This window comes from Podarcis muralis, chromosome 8 (assembly GCF_964188315.1).
Source record: "Podarcis muralis chromosome 8, rPodMur119.hap1.1, whole genome shotgun sequence".
NCBI lineage: Eukaryota > Metazoa > Chordata > Lepidosauria > Squamata > Lacertidae > Podarcis > Podarcis muralis.
The window spans coordinates 32695358-32718784 of NC_135662.1; the positions used below are offsets into that span (position 1 = coordinate 32695358).

Sequence of the window (23427 nt, forward strand, 5' to 3'; positions counted from 1 at the left end):
ATGTAGGCCGAGCCTAATGAAATTCCAATAGAAGAGAAAGATGTGGTTGATAGAGAAGGCATGTTCTGGCATTCATCTGAATGCAAGAAGCCAAATCTGGGGGTATTTGCTGGGTTGCACACACAAACCCCACCACCAATGTCCCAAAGTATATTGCCCAGCCTGCTCAGTCTCCAACCTTCCCCACACTGAGCAGGGCGGGTCTGCAACAGGCTTCTACTCACATTCTCTTCAGCACAAGCAAAAATGTCCATGCAGTTAGGGATCCTGTTAAAACAGGGTCCCCAATTATGCAATGTCTTTCAAGGAAACATGAGTAGAGACTGAGCAGGTGAGGTAAAACACACTGAGATTTTGAAGGTGGGACTTGCCTATATGCCCCTGCTCCCCCCCCCCCCCAATATTTCAAGACTTCAGCTTTGGTTCTCTTCAGCTAGAGCTGAATAGGGATCTCTGAGTACCATCAATAATAGAACTAAGTGGAAAGACTCAGGATCTAGAAAGGAAACAGAAAGTGCAGGTAGTCAGTCTCACCTGTCCTCCCTATGAAGCTCATTCAGAGCAGGCTGACATGTGAGCCCACACAGAACTCAGCAAAGATCTTACCTCTAATCTAAAGCCTGCAAGTTTTTTAACTTAATGAAACACTCTGGTCTGCCATGCCATTACTGCAGCAACAGATGTACTTAAACCAGCATATCACTCAGTAAGCCTGTGCTCAAATATGATGTGGGGGTTTTCCATGCTAGAATCAGGAACACCTGGTGGGACGGGGGAGACGGGGACATCAGCACAGAAAGTACCCATGTTAGGTGGGAATTATATGTGTTAGTGATAGTAGAAGCATACTATGAAGAACTCAAGGAATTGACAGAAAACGGGAGAACGGGCAGAAAAATGTCAAGAAGAAGGTGAAAAGTGCTGCTCTTTAGGTGATGTTGCCGAAGCTGATGAGGATGGCATTAGCTGTGACCCTTCCCCAGAAGAGATTTTGAAATACTTGTGGAAATTCTAAGGACAAATCAGAATTCCATAGTGATGGGGGGAAAGCAAATTCCCTGATAAAGAATGTTGCTTGCAAGGAAGAAAAAGGACAGGCAGAGCCTGGCTCAGGTGAGGCACAATGAGAAAATTCCCCATCACCAATTTTTGAAATATAAGAACACACACATACAAGCCATCATAATATAACAATTATTTAGAATGTTTGGGGTAATGACATTTTCCTCATTTGAAAGAAAGTGTGCCTGTTTTCTACATGCACTAATGTGGTCTCAAATATACTTTGTGCCATTGGTGTTGCTAGTAAACACCTATTATAATATGCAATCTAATTAGTTAACTGCTCATTAGAGCTTCAGCTCCATTTTAAATTTTTTGATTGCTGCTTTTATATTGTTATTGTTGGATTTTTAAAAAGTTTTCCTCTTGTTTTGATACGTGTGTCCTTTTCTTTACAACTAGATATTGATGAATCTGTAAATGTTGGTTTCTCATTTTTCAACTCACATTTCCACAGCAGTTTATCTTTAAAAAAAACCCAAAACAAGTCCTCACAAATACCCACACATTTTAGTGCACAAATCTCCTAATACAGTGGTGCCCCGCAAGACGAAATTAATTCGTTCCGCAAGTTTTGTCGTCTAGAGAATTTTTCGTCTTGCGAATTATTATTTAGACAAAGGAAACAAAGTCGCAAGACGTTTTCGTCTTGCGAAGCAAGCCCATAGGGAAATTCGTCTTGCGAGGCAACTCGAAAACAGAAAAACCTTTCGTCTAGCGAGTTTTTTGTCTTGCGAGGCATTCGTCTTGCGAGGTACCACTGTATACATGTTTCCGTAAGCAGGTTCACCCTATATACGGTACACATTTTTGCAAGACATTGTCCTTACTGTAATGCATTTGTGTATGCTATTTTCAATAATACATGCATCTTAAATCACAATTCTTCCTAAGAATTTTTGTACACATGTTTTGGTTGGAGAACTGGATCACAAAATTTGGAGATGTGTGAATTTCATAGGATAGGTGTGTTTCAGTTTGTACATTCATTCTGGGAAGTGTGAATTAGAGAGTTTCACATTAAAATGCAAATGGAACCAATTTTGTGCTACATCTTGGTAGCTACATTTGCTACTGGGCATCTAGCAGGTTTAGTAAACAAAACATGACTAGCAAAATCTCTGCTTCATATGTCTCTGCTAAGTCCTTTGAAAAGGCGTGCTATAAATAACAGGGATCTACCAGCAGCTTCCGTTACTAGTTCCAAAGTCTGAAGTCTTTTGCAAAGCAAATTCATAAATTCTGGTTCATGTCAGCATTTACCAAACCCATTGCCTAGTTTTTCATTCTCTCTGTCTGCAAATTCAAACGGCATTTTTGCAGGATGTTAGAGGAGATAATACAAATTTGTTTTATTATCTGAATGATGAATGCTTTGCTCCCTTGTGTTAAAAGCTCTTGTGCGCAGATGCATATTCCTTGGTGACACCAGCACAAACCATAACTTACTTTGGATTTTGAGAAAAATTAAAATTTTGATTAATAATTCAATCAAACTGATTGATTTATCAAGAACATTATCAGGGTTGGTGGCAAGGTACTACAATTTTGAATTTGGTTAGTTAAGGAGGCTGTCCAAGCTGACCTATTTATTATAAATAAATACGGTATTTATTATTTTCTTATTATTTATTTATTTATATATACAAATATTTATATACCGCTGCATCATACAGATATATCACAGCGGTTTACAACAATACAAAAACCTAAAACCAAACAATAAGATTATAACAATTTAAAAAGAAAAATAAATTAAAAACAAACATCAAAAGACCATGGTGGGAGATGTGCTCTTAATTGCCTTACATAGGCCTGGCAGAATAGAAATGTTTTCAGCAGACATAAAAGTTGGCCCAGAAGGCAAAGTACAGTGGTACCTCGGGTTAAGAACTTAATTTGTTCTGGAGGTCTGTTCTTAACCTGAAACTGTTCTTAACCTGAAGCACCACTTTAGTTAATGGGGCCTCCTGCTGCTGCTGTGCCGCCGCCGCATGATTTCTGTTCTCATCCTGAAGCAAAGTTCTTAACCTGAGGTAATATTTCTGGGTTAGCGGAGTCTGTAACCTGAAGCGTATGCAACCTGAAGCATATGTAACCCGAGGTACCACTGTATTCCACAGGACAGGGCCGATGACCCTAAAGGCTTGGTGTATTCTTGTTGTCAAATGAGCCTCACCAACTCAGGGAACGAGCTGTACATTTATAACATAGTTCTTTGTGTTTTTAACTGTGTGGTACGTCACCTAGAGATCTTCAAATAACAAGCAAATAACAATTCTACTGAAATAAAATAAAATAAAATAAAATAACAGCAAGAGCAAGAAGAACAAAGTTCACAGATTTAGATAATTACTTTAGAAATACCCAAAGACTTATGCATGCCCAGTGGAACTTTAGACTTTCCACTTTGGCACAACAAGTACCTATTTCATGTCATAAACCGCTTTATCTTGAAGCAATTTGCTGACTGCATGTGTGTCTACCATATGCAATTTAGAAAATGCAGTCCCAAGTCCCACTGAGCCAGTTCTCTAGATCCGAGACACTGAAATGGCTAACTCAATTTTAGGAGAAGGTCAGGGGCTATGTTCTAATATAATACAGATGTCTTCTGTGTGCAGTCATTGTTTGTAGTTTATTGACTTTTTCACTGTAACATTGAGCCATCATTTTAAGTGAGTTAGAATCATTTTCTCCAGGAGAACCAGACATGTCACTAAAGCAAGGCTGATTGATCAACCTAATAAATTTAATTAAGCAAACTTAATGATGAGATTATAATGCTGTGCAACAAATCTGTCTAGAATTTCACCTCAAAGAGCCTGTTCCTATAGATCAACTTTATTTGTAATGGTGCAAGCCCAGCCTTCTTTGCTTGACTTTAAAGTCCAAAATTATTCATAGGAAAGGGTCAGAGCAGACCCCACCCCTCACCATTTCTATCCATAATCTTACTTTTGCCACTTCAGTTCACTGAAAATACTGCCTTGCGTAATATTACATGAACCAATGATGAGTTCAAGTGAGCATGGTAATAATGCAAAGAATGTCCGCTCTCTACCAAAAGAGTATCCAGGATTTGATTGTTGACATCCGGAACTGTGTTATTGTTACTCGGCTGACCTTGGGCTAGGTCTGGTGTGTCCTTTACTTTTGCTATTTTAAGCATCATCAAACCTTTGTGGTTGCATCAATTGGGTTGCAATGAAAGAAACTAAAACATGGAATTCTGAGTGGCAGTGTCCTCCCCAGTGCCTTGCAGTGAAATTCAATACAACTCAGGATGGAGGGAAAATTGCTTCTAAGAAACATTTTGTGCAGAATTTTGCTATGCTTAGACTGTTCTTTAGTTTTCTTCACACAGGAAAGAACAGAAAAGCTTAGATAATCCACACAGGTTTTAGGCAAGTGGCGTCAAAGAGTTTAGGTATTATCATAGTGAAGGCAATGCCATTTTTGTCAAACACTACTGAGTAAACACACACTGCATACAATTCCTTGTTTGAACAGGGTCAGCAACACAATTCTTATTAACTTCCGTGGAATCAGCATTTCACTCTTGACAGTCATTGGAGATTTGTTAGAACCAGAACATTTCAATTCAAGCTCAGATTGGGCAAACTTTTTCAATTTTTGAAGAAAATGTCTAAGATACTGCCTTAGATCAGGCATTATATCCCAGATAGTCGAAACCATAGGAGCCAACTCCTAGGAAACATAAAATGTTTGAGGGGCCCAGCCCAGCCCAGCCCAAAAGTGGATGGGCATTGCCATTCAAATGGTGTGCATGCACACCATCATGTGACTGATTATGTGGGGTAGGGCTTACCTGTTCCCACCCAGTATTTTATTCAAGTTGGCACCCCTGGTTGAAACTGGCCAACTTTCAGGAAAACAACTAGAACTCAGCTGCTCTTGGTGGTGGTAGAGAATGTGAGGGTTGTGATAGGTCATTGTGGTGGGTTCTGTCCCCTGACTTTCTAGGATGGGAAGGGTTCAATCTCTACACAGAACAGGTTGGCCATCCTTGGCCCAATGAAACATACAGATCAAAACAACCCGTGGCTTTTCTTCACTGTATATATTTCATCCTGGTACCGTTATCTACTTTTAAGGCCAATTCTTGACAGCTGACTTCATGCCTTAAGCAAAAATTTTCTATTACAGGCAAAATGGACACATGCTTAAATCATATCCAATAGGGAATGCAGATTATTCTCCAACCAAATATTTTCAGTTAAGGGGCCCATTTATAAATCAATGGCCAGATCCCTAGCTGAAGTAAACTAAATAAGCTCTTTTAGCTTCTAGAAGGTGTTATCTGGCCTTTAAAAATCAATAATGTGCAGCCCACAGTGACATAATTATCATCTTTCTGGATGCGGCTCACTAAAGCATTGGCCCTGCACAACCTCCATTCACTTCAATTGGGCTTGCGTGAGAGCCGCACTCTGCCTAAGGAACAGATGGCATTATCCAATCAAACAGATCTTTCCGATAAGATGCTGTTTTCTCCCACAGCTGTGCAAGTCTCACATGCCCAGGCTTTAATATGCCACAGTGGTGAGGTATGTGGAATAGTATGGTTTGCCTATCAAAATACTCATATGGAATAGGAGCTTCATTTCATAAATGTCATGCACTAGCTGGTATAAACAACACACGGAGAGAGAGACAGAAACCTATCCAGCCACATAGCCTTTAGGGATTTGTCTGCCTAAGTGTGCTATTACATCATCATGCAGATAAGCCAGAGATCAGCATGCCAAACCCAGCACACAGGGACATCATATGGATTTACTATGTTCCTAGGAAGTAGATTACAATCATAGGGACAATGTCTAGATCTATGTTTGTGACAAGTGCAGCATGGTCAATATACATGCCACCTTCATTTTTATTCAGCACCTTGAGCATCTTATTTCTTAGCTGTTTCACAATAATCTCATGAGAATAACTAGTTGCTTGGAATGATGTGCAACAACATATTACAGCTTGCCCCATAAAAGGCAGAAGAAAAAGGCATGCTTGTTTATTTAGGCAACATATTGGAAATGAAAAGCCCATTCATGGTGTACACAGTGATCTTCCTAGGTCACCTCCCATTTCAGTCTCTTACACTCTGGCAAAAGTAGTGCTATCAGGGCAGGAAAGTAGTGATCCCAGTCAGTAAAATGAGTACAGTGGTACCTCGGGTTAAGAACTTAATTCGTTCTGGAGGTCTGTTCTTAACCTGAAACTGTTCTTAACCTGAGGTACCACTTTAGCTAATGCCGCTGCGCTGCCGTGCGATTTCTGTTCTCATCCTGAAGCAAAGTTCTTAACCTGAGGTACTATTTCTGGGTTAAAGGAGTCTGTAACCTGAAGTGTCTGTAACCTGAAGCGTATGTAACCCGAGGTACCACTGTAGAAGGACCCCCAAACAGTGCTTCCCTCATTTGGAAGTAAGTGGAGTCATACACATTACTATCTCAATAAGGTCTTCCTGGTTAGATCATTGAGTTAAGAGGCTAAAATAATCTACCGGTAATTGCAGCAATGCCCAGAAAAGCGTAGGTAGTTTAGTTAACTAACAGTTTGAAAATACAGTGGTAGCTCAGGTTAAGAACAGTTTCAGGTTAAGAACTTACCTCCTGAACGAATTAAGTTTTTAACCCAAGGTACCACTGTACAAATTATGTCCACACTATTTTCCAGAACGCTTGAATATAAAAAAGAATTGCCGCAGTCCAGGAAGTTCTTTTGAGGACACTCCATATCAGCCAGCCTTCAGCAAGCACAATTTGGGATCCCATCCTGGCTTATGATGGAAAAGAACTGGTTGTAAAGATGAGAGACCCGTGTAACCAAAGCCACCAAAGGATAACAGAAGTCAGGATGAAGAGCCCTGTTGCATCAAACCAATGGCCTGTCTAGTCTAGCATACCATTTCCTCACAATGCTCAGCCTCTGGAAAACCCCCAGGGAACATATGAGGGCAATAGCCTTCTGTTGCCCCAGCAGCTGGTATTCAAGAGCATACTGTTTCTGAACATGGAGGTTCTACAGAGCCATCATGACCAACTGGCATCGACAGACTTATCCCCCATGAACCAGTCTATTCTCCTTTTAAGATAATAGATTGTGGCAGCATCTTGTTGCAGTAGCCACATATAATATTATTCAGGAGCTTAATAGACATTGAGTTTCCACTGCAGGCTGGGTTAGCAAAAACAGGGGAAAGAGCTGGACTGACAAGCACTTGGCAGACCACAGAAGACATGGCTGGTCAGCTGTGCTTTAGACAGCAATCCAGGCTGTTCAGGCCTGTCCTAGGAGTATGTACAATCATGCCCATATTTTCCAGTACAGCAAAAATACAGCTTCCCTGTAGCTCTATTCATAAAACATGATCAAACCAACAGTCTTCTCTTCCTAGTGCATGACAGGAAATATCCCTTTCCTTTGTGCTTTTGATGACTGGCGATCCTCACTTCTACAGCTGTTAGAAACCATTGATAGATTGTCTGAGTTTGGCTCCCTGTCCCTGGTGTTACCTTCACAAAGTATCTGAGTTATGAAAAACTGTCAACAACTAACAGGTTCCTTTCAGTGGGTCCTTTCCTTGATTTATTCAGTCTCCAGAATATCCAGCAATACCATTGTAAAGGAGGTAGCCTATCATTCTAGATGTGAGCCAGAAAGAAGCCTTATGTATAATTCACCAAGGCACTGAAATGCCACTGAGGTAGGATAGTCCAAATACTGGGTTTCTCTCTTCTTCTTCTTTGTAGCTATAATTGTGCCAGCTAAATATAATGCTGAATCATTAGCTACTCGATACCTTCCTCAGAAAGCACTGAAGGTAAATAATATTTTAATAATTGACTCACTCGTCCACATACACAAGCTTTTAAAAACAAAATCAATTAGGAACTGACATTCTATTGCATTTCTTAATATACTTTCGGTGGAGCAAAGCAGTGAACTCACATAAATTTTTGCTTTCTGATAGTAAAGGATACTTTTATTATTACATTTTAATGACCGAGGATAAATTTAGCAGTTGGTTTTAAATTCAAGGGAGCTGCCAAGGTAGCCCTGTATGCTACTGTGCTGGCACCAGGATTTTGAAGGCCCTTGGGCATGGCACCATTCAATGCTACCCTGACCTGGAAGAAGCAGAACATGCACACAGAGAATCCTTATAAGCTGCGTCTGCTTTCCTTGCATACTCTGCATATTGCACACCCAAGTGGCAATGATTCCATTCTTAGATCTATGGGCCCTCTGCTGTCTCGTGTACTGCATCAGTTGGGGACTTGGGGCCTATGGCACCCTGTGTGATGCCAAAATTTGGCACACACATCCCAGCTCCAGCCCTCACACTGCCTTCTCAAAGGTAAGGAGCTGCCTAGGCAGGGTCTTAGAGCCCTCGCATCTCCTTCCCAAAGCTGGGAAAGCACTAACTAGGCTTTGGGAAGGAGAAGGGAGGACTTTAGGACCCTGCCTAAGCATCATGCCTTCTTCCCAAAGCCCAGCACCTAATCTACAGGGCTCTGAGATGGTGCCCCTTGGCTCAGTGCCCATTGTGTGCACACTGCTCCCACAGCCCTAAATCTGCCCCGACTGCTTTGTTGTTGACTTGAATCAAATCTTTTGGAGGCCTTAACCTTTACACATACCAATGTCTATAAAAATACAGTGAATACCAGGTTATGCAAATGAACAACACACACCATGAAGTCTTTCTGCATCTTAATAAGGGTGAAGGGTAATTACACTTTCTTTAATTGATTAGCAGCTAATAAATTAGGATGCTATTCCCAGGGGAGAAATCCTTAATTTGCAGCCAGTAAGTGGAGTTTTATAAAACAGATGTTCCAAATGAGAAGGACATATTGAAGCAATACCTTCAAACTCTTCCAGTTTAAAAGTACTTTAAAGGAAGAAGTATATACTTTAATCTCTCATCAACAGCTACTCCCATTGATCCACATATATGCATTGTAATCAAGGGGTGGAAACTTAACAGCAATTTCAAAATATGCAGGTCCAAAAGTTGTACACCATTTTCCACTCCGATTTAAGCACAATACATGCACTTAACTGGGCCAATGGGGTGGGGGTGGAGATTTGCAACTGAGTTATTTGTGGGGAAATATTCTGCAAGCGATCTAACTGTCAATAATTTTCAATTCAGTCAAATGCTGCCATTTGTACTATGATGTGCAGATCTCTAAATCATCCTGTAAATGCATTTTTTTTTAAAAGGAGTTTATAGAATCTGGTGTTAAGGACTCCCATGCCTATGCTGAGAGGCATCACATTCCATCATGGTGAAATGACAACTCAATCCTAAAACCTCAATTATGAGTGCAGCTTTGCTCCAGTGCATCCCCACTTCTGCCCTTTTGGCCCATAGCAGACAGAGAGCATCACACACCACTGTATGACAACCATATATTGCCAGGCAGATGATCCTATTTTAATGAATGTGGTGCAGGTTTCTATATGCCTACGATAAATAGGGATGGGGAAATTCAATTCAGTATGCATTTAAAGCCAAGTTTATTTACCGGTAATTCACACTGTCTGAAACAATATGTGAACTGAAACACAGCTGTCTTAGACCCTTAATCTCAGCGTTCTGGATTCAAGCCCCATGCTGGACAAAATATTCCTGCATTGCTGGGGGTTGGACTCAATGACCTTTGTGGTCCCTTCCAACTCTACAATTCTACAATTCTACGACTGCCCTCTGTAAAAGAGGGCAGATGAACACCCTTTGTAGATGACTGGGATAGCTCAATTTGTAGAGCATAGGACTCTTAATCTCAGGGCCTTTCAAAAGCTGCCTTTATCTGAATTTTGTAATTCAGTTCTCCAGCCAAACAATGTTTACACAAACAATTATAATAAAAGAAAGTTTGCATAAAAGCAAAGATATTAGTGAACATACAAAATGCATTATATTGGGGGAAAGTGCTGGCAAAAATGGTCAAAGCTGCATAGAAAAATGTGTTTATTAGGAGATATTTGCACTAGAATGAATTTGCACTGATGAATTTTCTTTTTGTTTTAGTTCATTTTCTTTTTTAATAATAATAATTTTATTAAATTTATTAAATTTTCAAATATTACATTTTAAATTAAACATATTTTATTATACCATGCATTCATTGACTTCCCTCCCTCCCTTTCCCAAGGTTCATTTAACCTTTCCACCTTTTCTGCATATTTTAATATATCCATCTAATTTCATTTTCCTATCTTACATCACTTCAAAATATGTTATACTGTTGAATTACTGTACTTTAATACTGCTAGCATTTTAAACTGTACACAATTATTTTTAATATACTCGACAAAAAATTTCCACCCCTCTTTAAATACCTGTTCTTCTTGCTCTCTTATTCTACTGCAGAATTGCAGTGATGAATTTTCAAGATTTTTTTTTAAATCACAAATTGCTGTAAAATGTGATCAACCGGATATAAGAGTGGGTAAGTGAGAAACTGAGATAATCGAAATTGGCAGCTCCTTCTACTCCTCACCACAGCCAAAGCCCAAATGGGGGGGGGGAGGCGTGATTCTTGAATATATTAAGAGCTTTAGAAAAGCTATGTGACTAACCTAATGGTGCTTTAGAAGATAATGTTTCAGAATTATCTCTCTTGCATGTGCCTTCTGAGGTGGTGGCAACATACAAGAGGACCTTCTCTGTGCAGGTGCCAAACCCCTATGTGGAACTCTTCACCCAATGAGGATGTTATATTTTATTGAGTAGTAGGGGAAACTGTTTTATATCGCATCAAACTATTGGTCCATCTTACTTAGTATTGTGTACACCGTCTGACAGCAGTTTTCCAGAACTCTCTCAAAACCCTACCTGGAGATGCCAGAGGCTGAACCTGAGACCTTCTGCAAGCAAAGGCAATACTCTGCTACTGAAGTATATTTCTCTTTTAACATGCTTCCATTTTTTGTTGTTTCATTTAGTTTATTGAGCGTTCAATTTGGTTATTTGTGATCTTGCTCTTTTTTGCTGCTTTTAGCCTGGTAGCTGTGTTTTAACGATGGATTACTGTTATGTTTATGATTCATTTTTATTTTGTAAGCTGCTTGAAGTGGGGGATTTATAAATTTGTGTATAAATATCAAATAAACATTCCAGTAGCAAAGGTTTGTTTTAGATCTGCAAGCCACCACACCACTTCTCCATCTTTTTGAGTGGTGAATTATTGAAGCAGATCAAAATTTTTGGTGATGTCCCAGAGATCAGTCCTAATATCACTTTTCAGAGTACACTGAGCAGCACATGTGGGAATATGTGCAAGCTCTCATAAATTGTATGCACAACACAGTGCAGTTTTCCTTTACTATAAGCCAGTTAGACAGTAAGGAGGAGTCCAATACACCTTCCCAGCCAACATCTTTCTACTTTTTCAAACAGTTGTAAGAGTGTGTTTACATTCTAGACTTAAACAGGTTTCAGTGTCATTCCATCTTCACAGGGAATCCTGAGAACGGTGGTTCTGTGTGGATGGATCAAATTTCAACAGCATACTCTTAGCATCCTTCACTACAATTCCCAGGGTTCTTTACTTTAAGAGCTGTTATGACAATGGAACGGACTCCCTCAGAAGGTGGTGGACTCTCCATCAAAGGTTTGTAAACAGAGGTTGGATGGTCATCTGTCAGGAATTCTTTAGCTGTGATTTGTACATAGCAGGGGGCTACACTACATGAGCATGGGGCCCCTGTCAATTCTACAATTGTGTGATTTGTGGTGCAGACATATTGCAAATGTCAAAATGCTCTGTAGATTGCAGTTCATGGATTGAACCCAACGCTAGTCCTACTCAGAGGAGACCTATTGAAGTTAATGAACTAACCCAGGTCAATTAATTCCAGTGGGTTTAAACGTAAAGGTAAAGGTACCCCTGCCCGTACGGGCCAGTCTTGACAGACTCTAGGGTTGTGCGCTCATCTCACTCTAGACTCAGAGGCCGGGAGCCTGCGCTGTCCGCAGACACTTCCGGGTCACGTGGCCAGCATGACGAAGCTGCTCTGGCGAACCGGCACCAGAGCAGCACATGGAACGCCGTTTACCTTCCTGCTATAAAGCGGTCCCTATTTATCTACTTGCACTTAAGGGTGCTTTTGAACTGCTAGGTGGGCAGGAGCTGGGACCGAACGACGGGAGCTCACCCCGCCGCAGGGATTCGAACCGCCGACCATGCGATCGGCAAGTCCTAGGCACTGAGGTTTTACCCACAGCGCCACCCGCGTTTACTCTGAGTAAAATTCTGTTGCATACAATTTCCCAAAATGAGAGTAAGAATGGTGATACTGGGTGACGTCCAATGACACATGAGCAGAATGGGACTTCTCCTTCTCTCCCCCTTCCATCTCCCTGAATCCAGCAAATTTGCTCCATAAGGTCCTCCAAGGGAAGAGACAATCTATTCCACCAACAGGGTCCATTCCACTGGCAGATGGACACTACTGGATTTCATCAATGAAGTTGTATAAAAATAAAAGCATGTACTTTTCCGTACAATGATTATTTAATCCAAAGTAATTCCCGAGACAGAAGGCAGGCCAGCTGTATTCTGCAAACCTGACACCAGTAGGTTGAGGATCAGTGAGCCACAGAAAGCTTCTGATCTGTCCCATGCTCTCTAAGGATGCAATGTGGCAGCTCAATGACATGCCCCATCTCCTCCAGACGGGTCTCTGGGATCTTGAACACACAGCTAGTTAGTGACACACTGCTGCTGGGATTCTGCCTCAGCGCAGGCGGCAGTTGCAATTCTGTTTGAACAGACAGAGCAAACACAGGCAGATCACGCACTACAAAAACAACTCGGGCACCTGTTGCTTCCAGATAATAGACTAGGAATCAGATGCATGCAGATACTGTACTACTGGACCAGAGGGGCAGAATGTGAGCTAGAGGGTCCAATTCATAAGAGCTTTAAAGAAGAGCCATAATATATTCTAATGTGAGGAGTGCTTTCTTACGTATGTATAAATTAAATTAAGTCATGAAATAGGATTTGGAAATACTTTTGGGCCAGAATGGCAGCTAATCCATTTGAGAGAAACACAAAAGCCTGAACTCATATAGTGCAGGGCAACTCCATTAAAGCCTGTAGGTCTACTTTAATATTTTGAACTGCTATCAGAATGTATGGCAATTTCAGCACTGTGCAGCTTTTGTTAGGCATATTCCCTAACATTTTTTGTAGTAAAATTTCATCAAATACATGAATAATCTTTGAGTGGATTCAGGAATTGGCTTGGATCCTGAGTTACCCTTCTGTTCATCAAAGGGCATTTGATCCAGTGGAAGCTCCTGCTGGGAGGAGTGAGGTGGGACAGGCAGTTCTTGCTCATTTCACCATTGCCACTCCACTCCCTCGCTTGCTCTCCTGGGATTTTTGGCAGCCATGGGAGACAGTGATAAAAATTGTACCCCATCCTAACACTCAGATTTAATGTTCAAACCTTCCCCATATAATGAAAATATCCAGTTTTTCTTTATTTCTACACACAAATCAACCATAATATATTTATGTCTTTCACACATAGATTATATATTTATTTATGTCTTTCACACATAGATTATATATTTATTTATGTCTTTCACACATAGATTATATAAGCAGTGCACCCACTAACTAAAGCCAGAAGACATTCCAAAAACCAGCCTAGGTGGAAATAGGTGCTAGTTCATGCGTAGGCGTATGAAATTTAAAATTAGCAGCTGAGACAAACTTAGCAGCTGAGAGACAAATACGAAAAAAAGAAAAGAAAGAAATTCCCAATTCTTCTATGGAATGTGTAGTCAAGAGTAGTGGGAATCAAAAGTTACATTCTGACAATAAATAGTTAGTCTTAATTTTCAAAAATTGCCATTTCTTCAAAGGCACTTTGCCAATTAGTCTGCAATCCTATACCTACTTATTCGGGAGTAAGCCCCACAGACATCAGTAGAACTTACTTCTGCATAGGATTGTTTTGTTAATATCTCAGAAATAGCTTGCTGGTGCATAATTATATAAACTGCACCCTACATTCCACCCAGCACCCAATGAAAAAAATGAGAAAGAACAAAGCAAAGTTATGTACATTTATGTGGAAGTAAGCCCTACTATGTTAAGTGGGATTTACTCGCAGGTGAGTGTGCATAAGATTGCAGTATTTCTAAAACACACACACATACACAAGCACTGAGCATTAGTTTGACCAATGAATACTACCAGGATCCAGTTCCCCATAGACCCATACAAGGCAAGATCCCCCTATTTTTCTTTAATAGATCACAATTGCTTATACTGCATGGAAGGAAACTTCCTGAGGTTCTCCAACTTTAGGAGGTAGCATGGCATAAATTATGGAGAAAATCAGTTGGAACAGAGAGTCTCAAAAGTACACCAGAGCACATGGGACTCACCACACAGTCCTTTGGATTTTTCCCACAGATGAAAAAACAGGAAAACTCACAAGCTAAGCCTATATTAGGTTGTAGGGTTGTTACTTAAAAAAAAAAAAAAAACCACCTAAAATTGTTACCATAAATTTTTCTGTGAATGTTATCAAGACATGTAACATAAGCAAATATTCTAAACATTTTTGGTGACTCTTTAACCACCATCCATTATCTTACCTTTGCAGCAACTGATGAGTTGGGTTTCTCTAGCAAGTCCCATAGTTTTTTCCTTTTCTCTGGGCAGCAGGCATTGTCAAACTCTTCCCCTTCTCTTTCTCTCAGTGTCTCTGCCTCTCTCCTTAGCTCTTCATTCATTTGCTCTTTCTTCTGATGGTATCTTGCCTGGCAACAAGATTCTAAGTATATCTCATCAATCCCCCAGTAGTCTAGCTCTTGGCCAAAAGAGAGGGCACACATTTCCTCCATCATGTGTAGCTTCCCTGTCCTGTAGAAATTCAAAATGGAGGTGAAAGCACCCGGGTGTCTATCAAAGAAATATTCATTCTCACTGAGATTATAGTCATCACATACTTCTAGTAAGCATTCGTTTGTATTGCAGTCTCTAAGCTTCCCTAAGCGTGTTCGTGGAAGTCTATCTAAAGTCCTCCATAGAACTTCATGGTTGAGCCCCCCTACATTGATTTTGACTCTCCTTGAACATGCTTTGCTCCGGATTATTTCCACTGGTTCTGGTGGAAGGGACTGGGTAGACCTTGAAGATTTTTTGTTTATCCCTGGAGGAGCCCTTTCGGCCATCCTGACAAGGAAGCAGCAGCAACGCCAGAGTCTTTAGGGGAGAAGCACAAGTAAGGTTGGGTCAGGTAGGGTCCTCTTCAAATAGGGTCCTCCATTTCTGAAGCTGAAAGAAAAATAAAGCCATGGCTTAGGATACTGTAAAACATTGTAGCAATTTACAATGCTGCAATGAAGGCAGAAGGTTTCACAGGAGGTTCCACCTTTGGTAGCATGCTTCTGTGCTTATGGATGCTACATAAATTTTACGGTTGCTGTAGAATGTTATAGTAGCCCCAGCTGAGAACACATCATGAATGGCAAGTTGGAAGTTCTCAATTTCATGGTTCATTAATCCAATACTAATGAGGAATGAGGTTCTGTGGGTGTGTTCCTTCCACTACAAGGTTTGCATTACTGGATTGATATTTAAGCTCTACTGTACCATATTTTGTTGGGGAAATAATCAGCAGCACTGGTAAAATTCTGCAACTTTCCCCTACCCACTGCAACCAGTATTTCTAAAGTCAAAAGCTTCCCACACAGTCCTTTGGTGAATTGTTTGTTTGCAACTGTGGAACTTCTGGGGGTTTGTGTGTGTGCGCGCGCACGCATGCGCATGCATTGGCTGCACAACTGAGTTCCCCATGGGGAACTTGATAGCACTACCATTCCCTGCAGAAAGCAGGGCTGAACTCACCACCGTCAGATGGGGGCAGCAAATTCAATCCTGCTGGACTGGCTGCACAAAGGTCCCCACAGGGAACCTGATCATACAGTCAATCCCTGCAGAAAACATCTCTGCAAACTCTATGCTTGGTGCTTTGCTGAGCATAGCACTGACAAAGCCCCTTGCACTGTTTTTGCCCGGGATCTAAAGATATTTAGTGATGGCACCAGGCAAAAAAGACCCATTCTTGTGTTGCGTGCATGCACTCTCACACACGTGTCCCCATAAAATGTGAACTTCTTGTGGTATAAATGGCTAATTTGGGAGTTCTTCTTTTTCAGAAGGCATAAAATTTGAGGAATAAACTCACAGATATTCCTTGTTTTTTGTCTTTGAAATACACACCTATTACAAATGTTTGGCTAATATCAGTTAATTGAAAGAACATTGGGCAAAATTATTTTACTTGTCCACACAAAAGAGTGCCAAGTTGTTTTGAAACACACAAATTAGGTAATAATTATGTTTCTTTTACTATGACAAGCCTTTTCTGTTTCATTATGTGAAGAAATAAATTCCATTCCTCTGAAGGCTAGCACGGATTGCCCTTAATCAATAATGACAAGGAAATTGCTTTAAATCACATTTATCTTATATTTCTTTTCAGTAGAATAGATAATTTATTTGCACTTGTGAGAACAGATGGAAAAAGCGATATTGCAAAACTCACTTATCTTCTTTGCAGTGAGCCATCAAATACAAATATCATTAGCAGCTTTATCATCACCTGCAATAATTGCAAAGTCATAAGTCACAAAGATTCTGGCTTTTCATTTTTAAAAGAATTTATCCATCAGCTCTGCATCTACCCTGAATTGCAAGGTAAAACAGGATGATTCAGGGAAGGTTCCCATGTTGGACCGTGCCATTAATAGGACATATTGAGTCAGAACATGAGTTACTCTGTGGCCTCAGCTGTCCAAAAAACCAGATGACTCTTCCCAACCCACCCACCCCACTCTACTACACAGAAATGAAACTGTACTGGATAGCACTCAAGAGAATGTTGGAGAGAGGTGCGTGTGTACTATTTTGATGGATAGGTCTAGTTTTAATCACATTGAATTATTTCCCCAGGGCACTCCTGTCACAGTGATTTGGGTGTGGAATTTGAGTTTGGGATTAAAATTGAGTTTGTTTTTTATGCGGGTCTATGCCTTCCCCTGGGCCAGTAAATTGAGAGGTTTCCTTCTAGGGAGAATCTATATCTCCAAAATTCCATGTTGGCTGGCAGAAGTCCACCTCCCATGAACAAGCCTTGGGGTAACAGGGTGCTTATGGGGAGATGGTGCCATTTTTTGACAGCAGTCTTTCTTTGGGATCTATTGTGGTTTCAGCCCACCTCCTCAGCCCCAATGCAAGCCATTGTATGTCCCCAGAAGAAGAGACTGTTTCCAAGACCTCTGGTGCTGGTGATAGTTCCTATACCGCTCTGAGCCCGGCCTTGGCTGGGGAGGGTGGGGTATAAATAAAAAATTATTATTATTATTATTATTATTATTATTATTATTATTATTATTACCCCAATATTTCCTGGAGAACCATGGACCCACGCTCTTTTTGGCACTCCCACCTCCATGATCCCTATTGCACCCACCCAAAGCAGTAAAGTCTGCCCTTGTAGGAGATCAATTCATTTATCATTCTGAAATTTTGTAGCTTTCATCCCCCAAGAAAAGGTGACCAAGCCTCCTAATTGCATCCAATTCTGGGAGAAAATGTGTTGTCCCACATCAAAGTCAATGAATGTATTTGCCCACAATTTGGCAGGGGTTATAGAGATTCTAGAGATTTGCTCTCCCTGCAAATTTTAACTACTTGTGTGAAAAGCACACACATGTGTGTGTGTGTGCGTGTGTGTGTTTATAGTGAACAGGAGAGGGGACTTGGTTTTTAACAGATATAATTGAGCCCCCAGTATTGGGTCAAATTAGTAAGACACAGAGCACCTCTGATCAGCCTGTTTTCCAAAATTAAAGATACAAGTTGAATCTTGAGGCCAGTACACACCTTTAGTATTCTGCATTACACTATGAAACTCATTTGTGACAACCTTTTATGGCAAACAGAAAATCTGTCAAACCAAAGCACCTAAGTATACAGAGAACATAATTCTATAATATTGATCTTCACTCATTCATTCCTGACCCTTGACAACATCACTTGAGAAAATAAATGTCACAGGACTCAAAAACAGCAAGAATGTTCACCCTTGCTCCAATCACTCTCTCATTTATGATTGCCCTTGTGTGTAATTTGAAAATACATTTCCTTGAGTTTATAGATTTCAAATTATTTTCTCATTCTGTCGGTAAAGGCTCCTATGGCATCTTTCTACTTTTAGTTTATTTGATGTACTGTAATCTAGTTTCAGATGCTGTCATAACAATGAGTCATGCTTTGTAAAGCTGTAGAATGATCTTTTGCTGCTTGGCTAACTGGTTCCTTGTCACAGCTCATTACTAATACTTGCCTTTTCATCTGACAACTGTGGGCTACCTTCCCAAAAATCGCTTCTAGTACACCCCTCTTCAGCATTACTTAATTCTCCCTCAGCTGACATAACACATTATAGAAGATATGACTTTTTGGAGCCAAATGTGTTAAATATTACTAAGGGCAAAGTTACTGTATTGTAAGCTCCTTGGGGCACAGGCCTCTCATTCCGGCTCATTCTAACAGCACCATGTACATACTGTAGATGGTGCCTTATGTTATATATTAGGGGTGTGCACTGACTTTGGATAAATCCAGAACTGAAGCAGCCAACTTTGAACAGATTTTGGGCTTGTCCAAAATGAATCAGGATCTTTCTGAAATACCTTGAACCAAAGCAGCGACCTCTGAAGTACCTTGGGGAGTTGGAAATTCAAAAAAACAACACTGGTGATAATGTTACAAAAACTGAAACATTTCCCTCCAAGCTTCCCCTATAAGGAAAATGGCAGAGTGAAGGGAAGGGTAGGGAAAACTCTTTGGTGACTGACTGGTATTGGTGCTAATCAGAGGAAAGGAGTTCCCCAATTACTTTGTGCTGGTTGGTGAGTGGAGCTAGCCGGAGCAGGAGCCCCTTGTATATGGCCAATATGGCATTTAAAAATTGCTTTGTCAAAAATGTATATAATTTATGTCAAAACTTTAGAGACAGAGCACAGCCACAATTGATGAACAGACTGCAAGGAATGGAGTAGGGGGTAAAATTAAATGTTCCGTAGTTTTTAAAGCAACCTGCTCATTCAAAACCAATACATCAGTGACAAGTCTTCTGTGCAAGCTTTCTCCTCAGAGTATTAATATTCTATATGCAAAGAATCTTTGCACTCTTACTTATAACTAATCTCCACTAAACATACTGGCACTTACTTCTAAATAAGTATACACAGGGTTGGCTTGTCAGTCTACCAGCACAGTCAGAAGGTGTGTGGTCCACAATGGATACATCACATTGAAGCTATTGCCTGGGTCATTTTCCTCTTCCTCATGACTATTTTCCCAGTTGCAATTCCACTATTTATGCATTTTCTTCTTTGCACTGAAAAGTGTTGCTTCACTTTGTACTTACACCAGCTGCACTTCAAATCCTTTTCCAATAAAGTTATTATAAAGACCCAAGGACAAGGCTGGGGGACTTGGCCCCTAGATGCTGTTGGACCCCAATCCTATCAGCCCTAGCTAGCAAAGTTGTAGTCCAAGAACACCTAGGACAGCCATAGGTTCTCCATCCCTGCTCTAAGCTTCACTCTTCATGATGCAGCAGAGCACATTTTCCTGAACCCACTACACAAATGCAAGTGTACAAGTGATAAAACATGTTATTTTCTTCCAATGGAAGCTTGAAGTGATTTGGCATATGGGGCCTGAGCAAGCCTGACAAAAAGTATGTGTGCTAAAAAAAAGGAGGGGTCTCTGTGTAAGCGGACTGTCCCGTTGTACCATTTCTCATCAGTTTAGAAGACTGTGAACCCCACAGAATCCATTGTCTTTTCTGCAGCCATCCAGTTAACTACTCAGTTCCATAACTGTGTATGGGCAAGCACAGCTACAGCAGTTTGAAAGTACCTGTCAGGTTTAATAGCAAGAGCAGAGAAAGAAGGTTTAGTCTAAGAGTGACCTTTAAGTCCCTTGGCTCTTAAATGTGGAATGTGATTAAGTTCCAGAAGCTTAAAACGGCCCAGTTATCATCAGCAAACTATATCATATCTATACCCACAAGGGACTTTTCATTTCAACTGCAGTCTTCCAAATATCAGAAAAAAATATTATTGTGCAATCATTATTTTTAGTAATAGTAAATCAATGTTAAATTGGCCCAATATATATTAAGGGCAGATGAGCTGATTTGTTTATTATGAGTATCTATAAGTGGAATCTGCAAAATAATGTGCGGAATGCTTGGATTCACGTTTCTGGCCAACCATCTATGTCTTTTTCCAGGATACACCATTACACACACAGCCTAGTTATCTATTTTCCCCCTATAGTTAGTCAGCATTTAATACCCAGGGAGCATGCTTAACCCTCAGTGGACTATTTTCAGTCCCTTTCTTAGGTGTCTACTTCCAAAGATGTTTACACTTCTGAAAATCTTGGGATTCCAGCAAGCATGCTTATGCCCTCTTTGTTACGACTACAAAAGGATTCATGTGGCTAAATAAATTCGCTTTTCTTATATATTGTGTATCATTATGTGCACACATACATATGTGTTTGTTTTTTACAGCACCATACGTAAGAAAACAAAAGCTCTACAAACACTTACTGATCATTCTAGGTTTTAGGTCTTTATATATCTATTCACATACATATAGTGATGTATATTTGTCTATATTATTTTTAAGAACCCTTAACATCGATCCAATATTATTTTTTTCATGAGAAACTATTTTACAGTATTCTTAGGCCCTGTATAGACAGCACATACAATAAAGTAGATGTAGATACCAGCAACAAGAACAAAAGTGAACACTGTTTCCATTCAGAGTACTGCAACAAGCTAAGATGTTTTCTATAATTTACACCACAAATGCAACAAGTTTTAATGGTGTTATCTCACTATGCCAAGCACATACTAGAAGGATAAATGTCATTGGCCATGAAGAATTAATATTTATTCTGCTATAATGCCAAACCCACATGGGAGAACAAGAGATTAATAACAGTCAAATTTTGAAGTATTATGGTGGATCTTTCCTACTCAAATTTCTAAGCATTGAAGCTGCAGGTGTTCTACTCAGTCAAGCTAGTAATACCTCTATGTGGCTTTCTGAATCAACTGGTTATTTTCAATTCTGTGACTTTTAAAGACAAGGGCAAAGTGTCATGACCTGAAAGATGTGGGTTGATGCCATGTGATGTAGATTCCAAGCCAAAACACCACAAATACAAGCATCATATTTGGAAGTAATAACAAATACATAAACCGCAACGCTTTAATGCATGCACATGCATTAGAGAGAGCCACTGCCATGTCTGCTGAGCATAGTGTTGTTTTAAAAAGTTAAAATAGCAGAGTCCCTAATCCAAAGCATCTCCTATGTTATTAGGTATAAGGAATACATTATTAAGAAATCTCTCAAGGTATCTGTAGCTTAACATCCAAAAGAGAACTACAACCTCTGTCTGATGCAATGGGTTCATGTAATGATGAGCTCTATAGACATTTTTAAAGTATTCTTTCCTAATGAAGAAAACATAAAGTAGAATGTTGAATAGTTCCTGGCTAAAAAAGTTTGTAAAATATTATTACACCAGGGATGGACGCACTCTAAGAAACTCAGTATGAAAATTAAGTAACACACCAGGAAGCACAAGCTATTTAATCATAGTTGGAAACAAAGGAGAGGTCCCTTTAAATCTGTTTCTCCCTCCTTGCTTTTGAATTCCAAGTGCAAGATGTTAATTAAACTTTTAAAAACAGTGCAAACATAAATAAATGCATGCACAGGCATCATCAACGCACCATCAAGCTAAAAGATGTTTAAAATGCTTAAGCTAATGGAGAGATGCTTAGAGGTGCAACCCTCTTGTACAGCATTATCACCCCCCCCATGTTGATGGTGAGACACTTAACTTTCTTGTTGGAGAATAAGGCAGAAGAAAGTTCAGGTTGTACTGTATGCGAGAACAACCCCCATCAAATAGAGGAAGACTGGTGCCCTTAGCGCATTGAATAAGGCTGCTGAAAACAAGCGACAGCATGAGGAAGGCAGGGAACAGCTTAAGGAGAAATTGGATTTGTTTGGTATAATAATGTTTGGGCTGTATGCCATGGGTGTAGCCAGGATTTTTGTTGGGGGGGGCAGGCCTTTTGTTAGGGGTGCAGAACCTCGGTTTGATATGTATTTATATTTATTTTTATTGATTGGGGGGCAGCTGCCCCTCCGTGCCCCACCAGCTATGCTCAGGTTGCAACCTCACTGTTCCGATAAAAATCTTTTCCGTATTCGTCAGTTTTAAAAAACGTCATGGAGTTAGAATCACACCAACCTTACAATCATCATTAGCTAATTGTGTGGTTTGATTTTGCTGTCTCTGAAGTCAGCAATCAACAAACTAGGGTCAAGAGATTGGGCCATGTTTTGAGCAGGAGTTCAGGGCAGACCTTTCCCCTTGCTTTGCGTGATGCTGAGCTGGAAGTCAGAGGAGCCTGACAAACTTGAGCAAAGTCTGCCTGTTTTAGCAGCAAAGCTCTCTTGAGTATCCAGCAGGTCTCACCCTTAAGGCGCCTGCCCAGCTCTGCTGCTATTCTCCTCCTTTTAAACCGACCCTGGCGGCTTTTCAGCATTACAGGATAGGATTATTGACTGAAATCTGTTTCTCTTAGTGGTAAGGGCTTGATGGCTGTTTGTTTGCAAAGTGACCCGACTGCCTCTTGGCAATGTTAAAGGCTGCCTTCAGAGGTGGTGGGGAAACAAGCAACCGCCAAAATTCATTCATTTCAGCACTGATGTGGCAGCTGGAGTTTGGGTGGCAAGTTAAAATATTCAAGAAACTGTAAATGCATTGTTTATTTTTATCTTAATCATTATGTAACTTAATTTGAATGAAGTCCAGGAGGTACTATAAATATGGACAGTACGTACATAAGCTGTATGCACAGACTTACTTGTACCCAGTGTTTAAATATATCAAGCTGCTTGACAGCTTTGATATTGTTTATATAAAAGATACCCCACTGCACAGGTGAGCGTGTACATCTTCTCTAAAAAAAAAAGAGCCCCAACTCACAAAACCTCCACTACACAACTGTATAACTATGTGTTTGAATATACCTAACACCTTTATGACTTTATCAAAAGCACCTTAGTTTAAAGGGGGAGGGAGGAAGCAGCCAAACTGTCTTTTTAAAATTCAAGCTTTTCAGGCTATCATCAGGTTACTCCAGTCAAGCCATGGGGGGGGGGGGAGTGCAATGTGTGTT

The 23427-nt window shown here is 40.3% G+C and overlaps 1 protein-coding gene across 2 annotated transcripts in view; it reads right to left on the bottom strand.

The window, feature by feature from the left end:
- Positions 1-23427, bottom strand: part of KCNB2 (potassium voltage-gated channel subfamily B member 2) — a 233625-nt gene that overhangs the window by 130751 nt on the left and 79447 nt on the right. For both annotated transcript variants that reach the window (XM_028736710.2, XM_028736709.2), the window contains one exon: positions 14723-15404. In XM_028736710.2, coding sequence (XP_028592543.2) covers positions 14723-15301 — 579 coding nt within the window. In that variant the 5' untranslated portion in view covers positions 15302-15404. The remainder of the gene's footprint in view (positions 1-14722; positions 15405-23427) is intronic.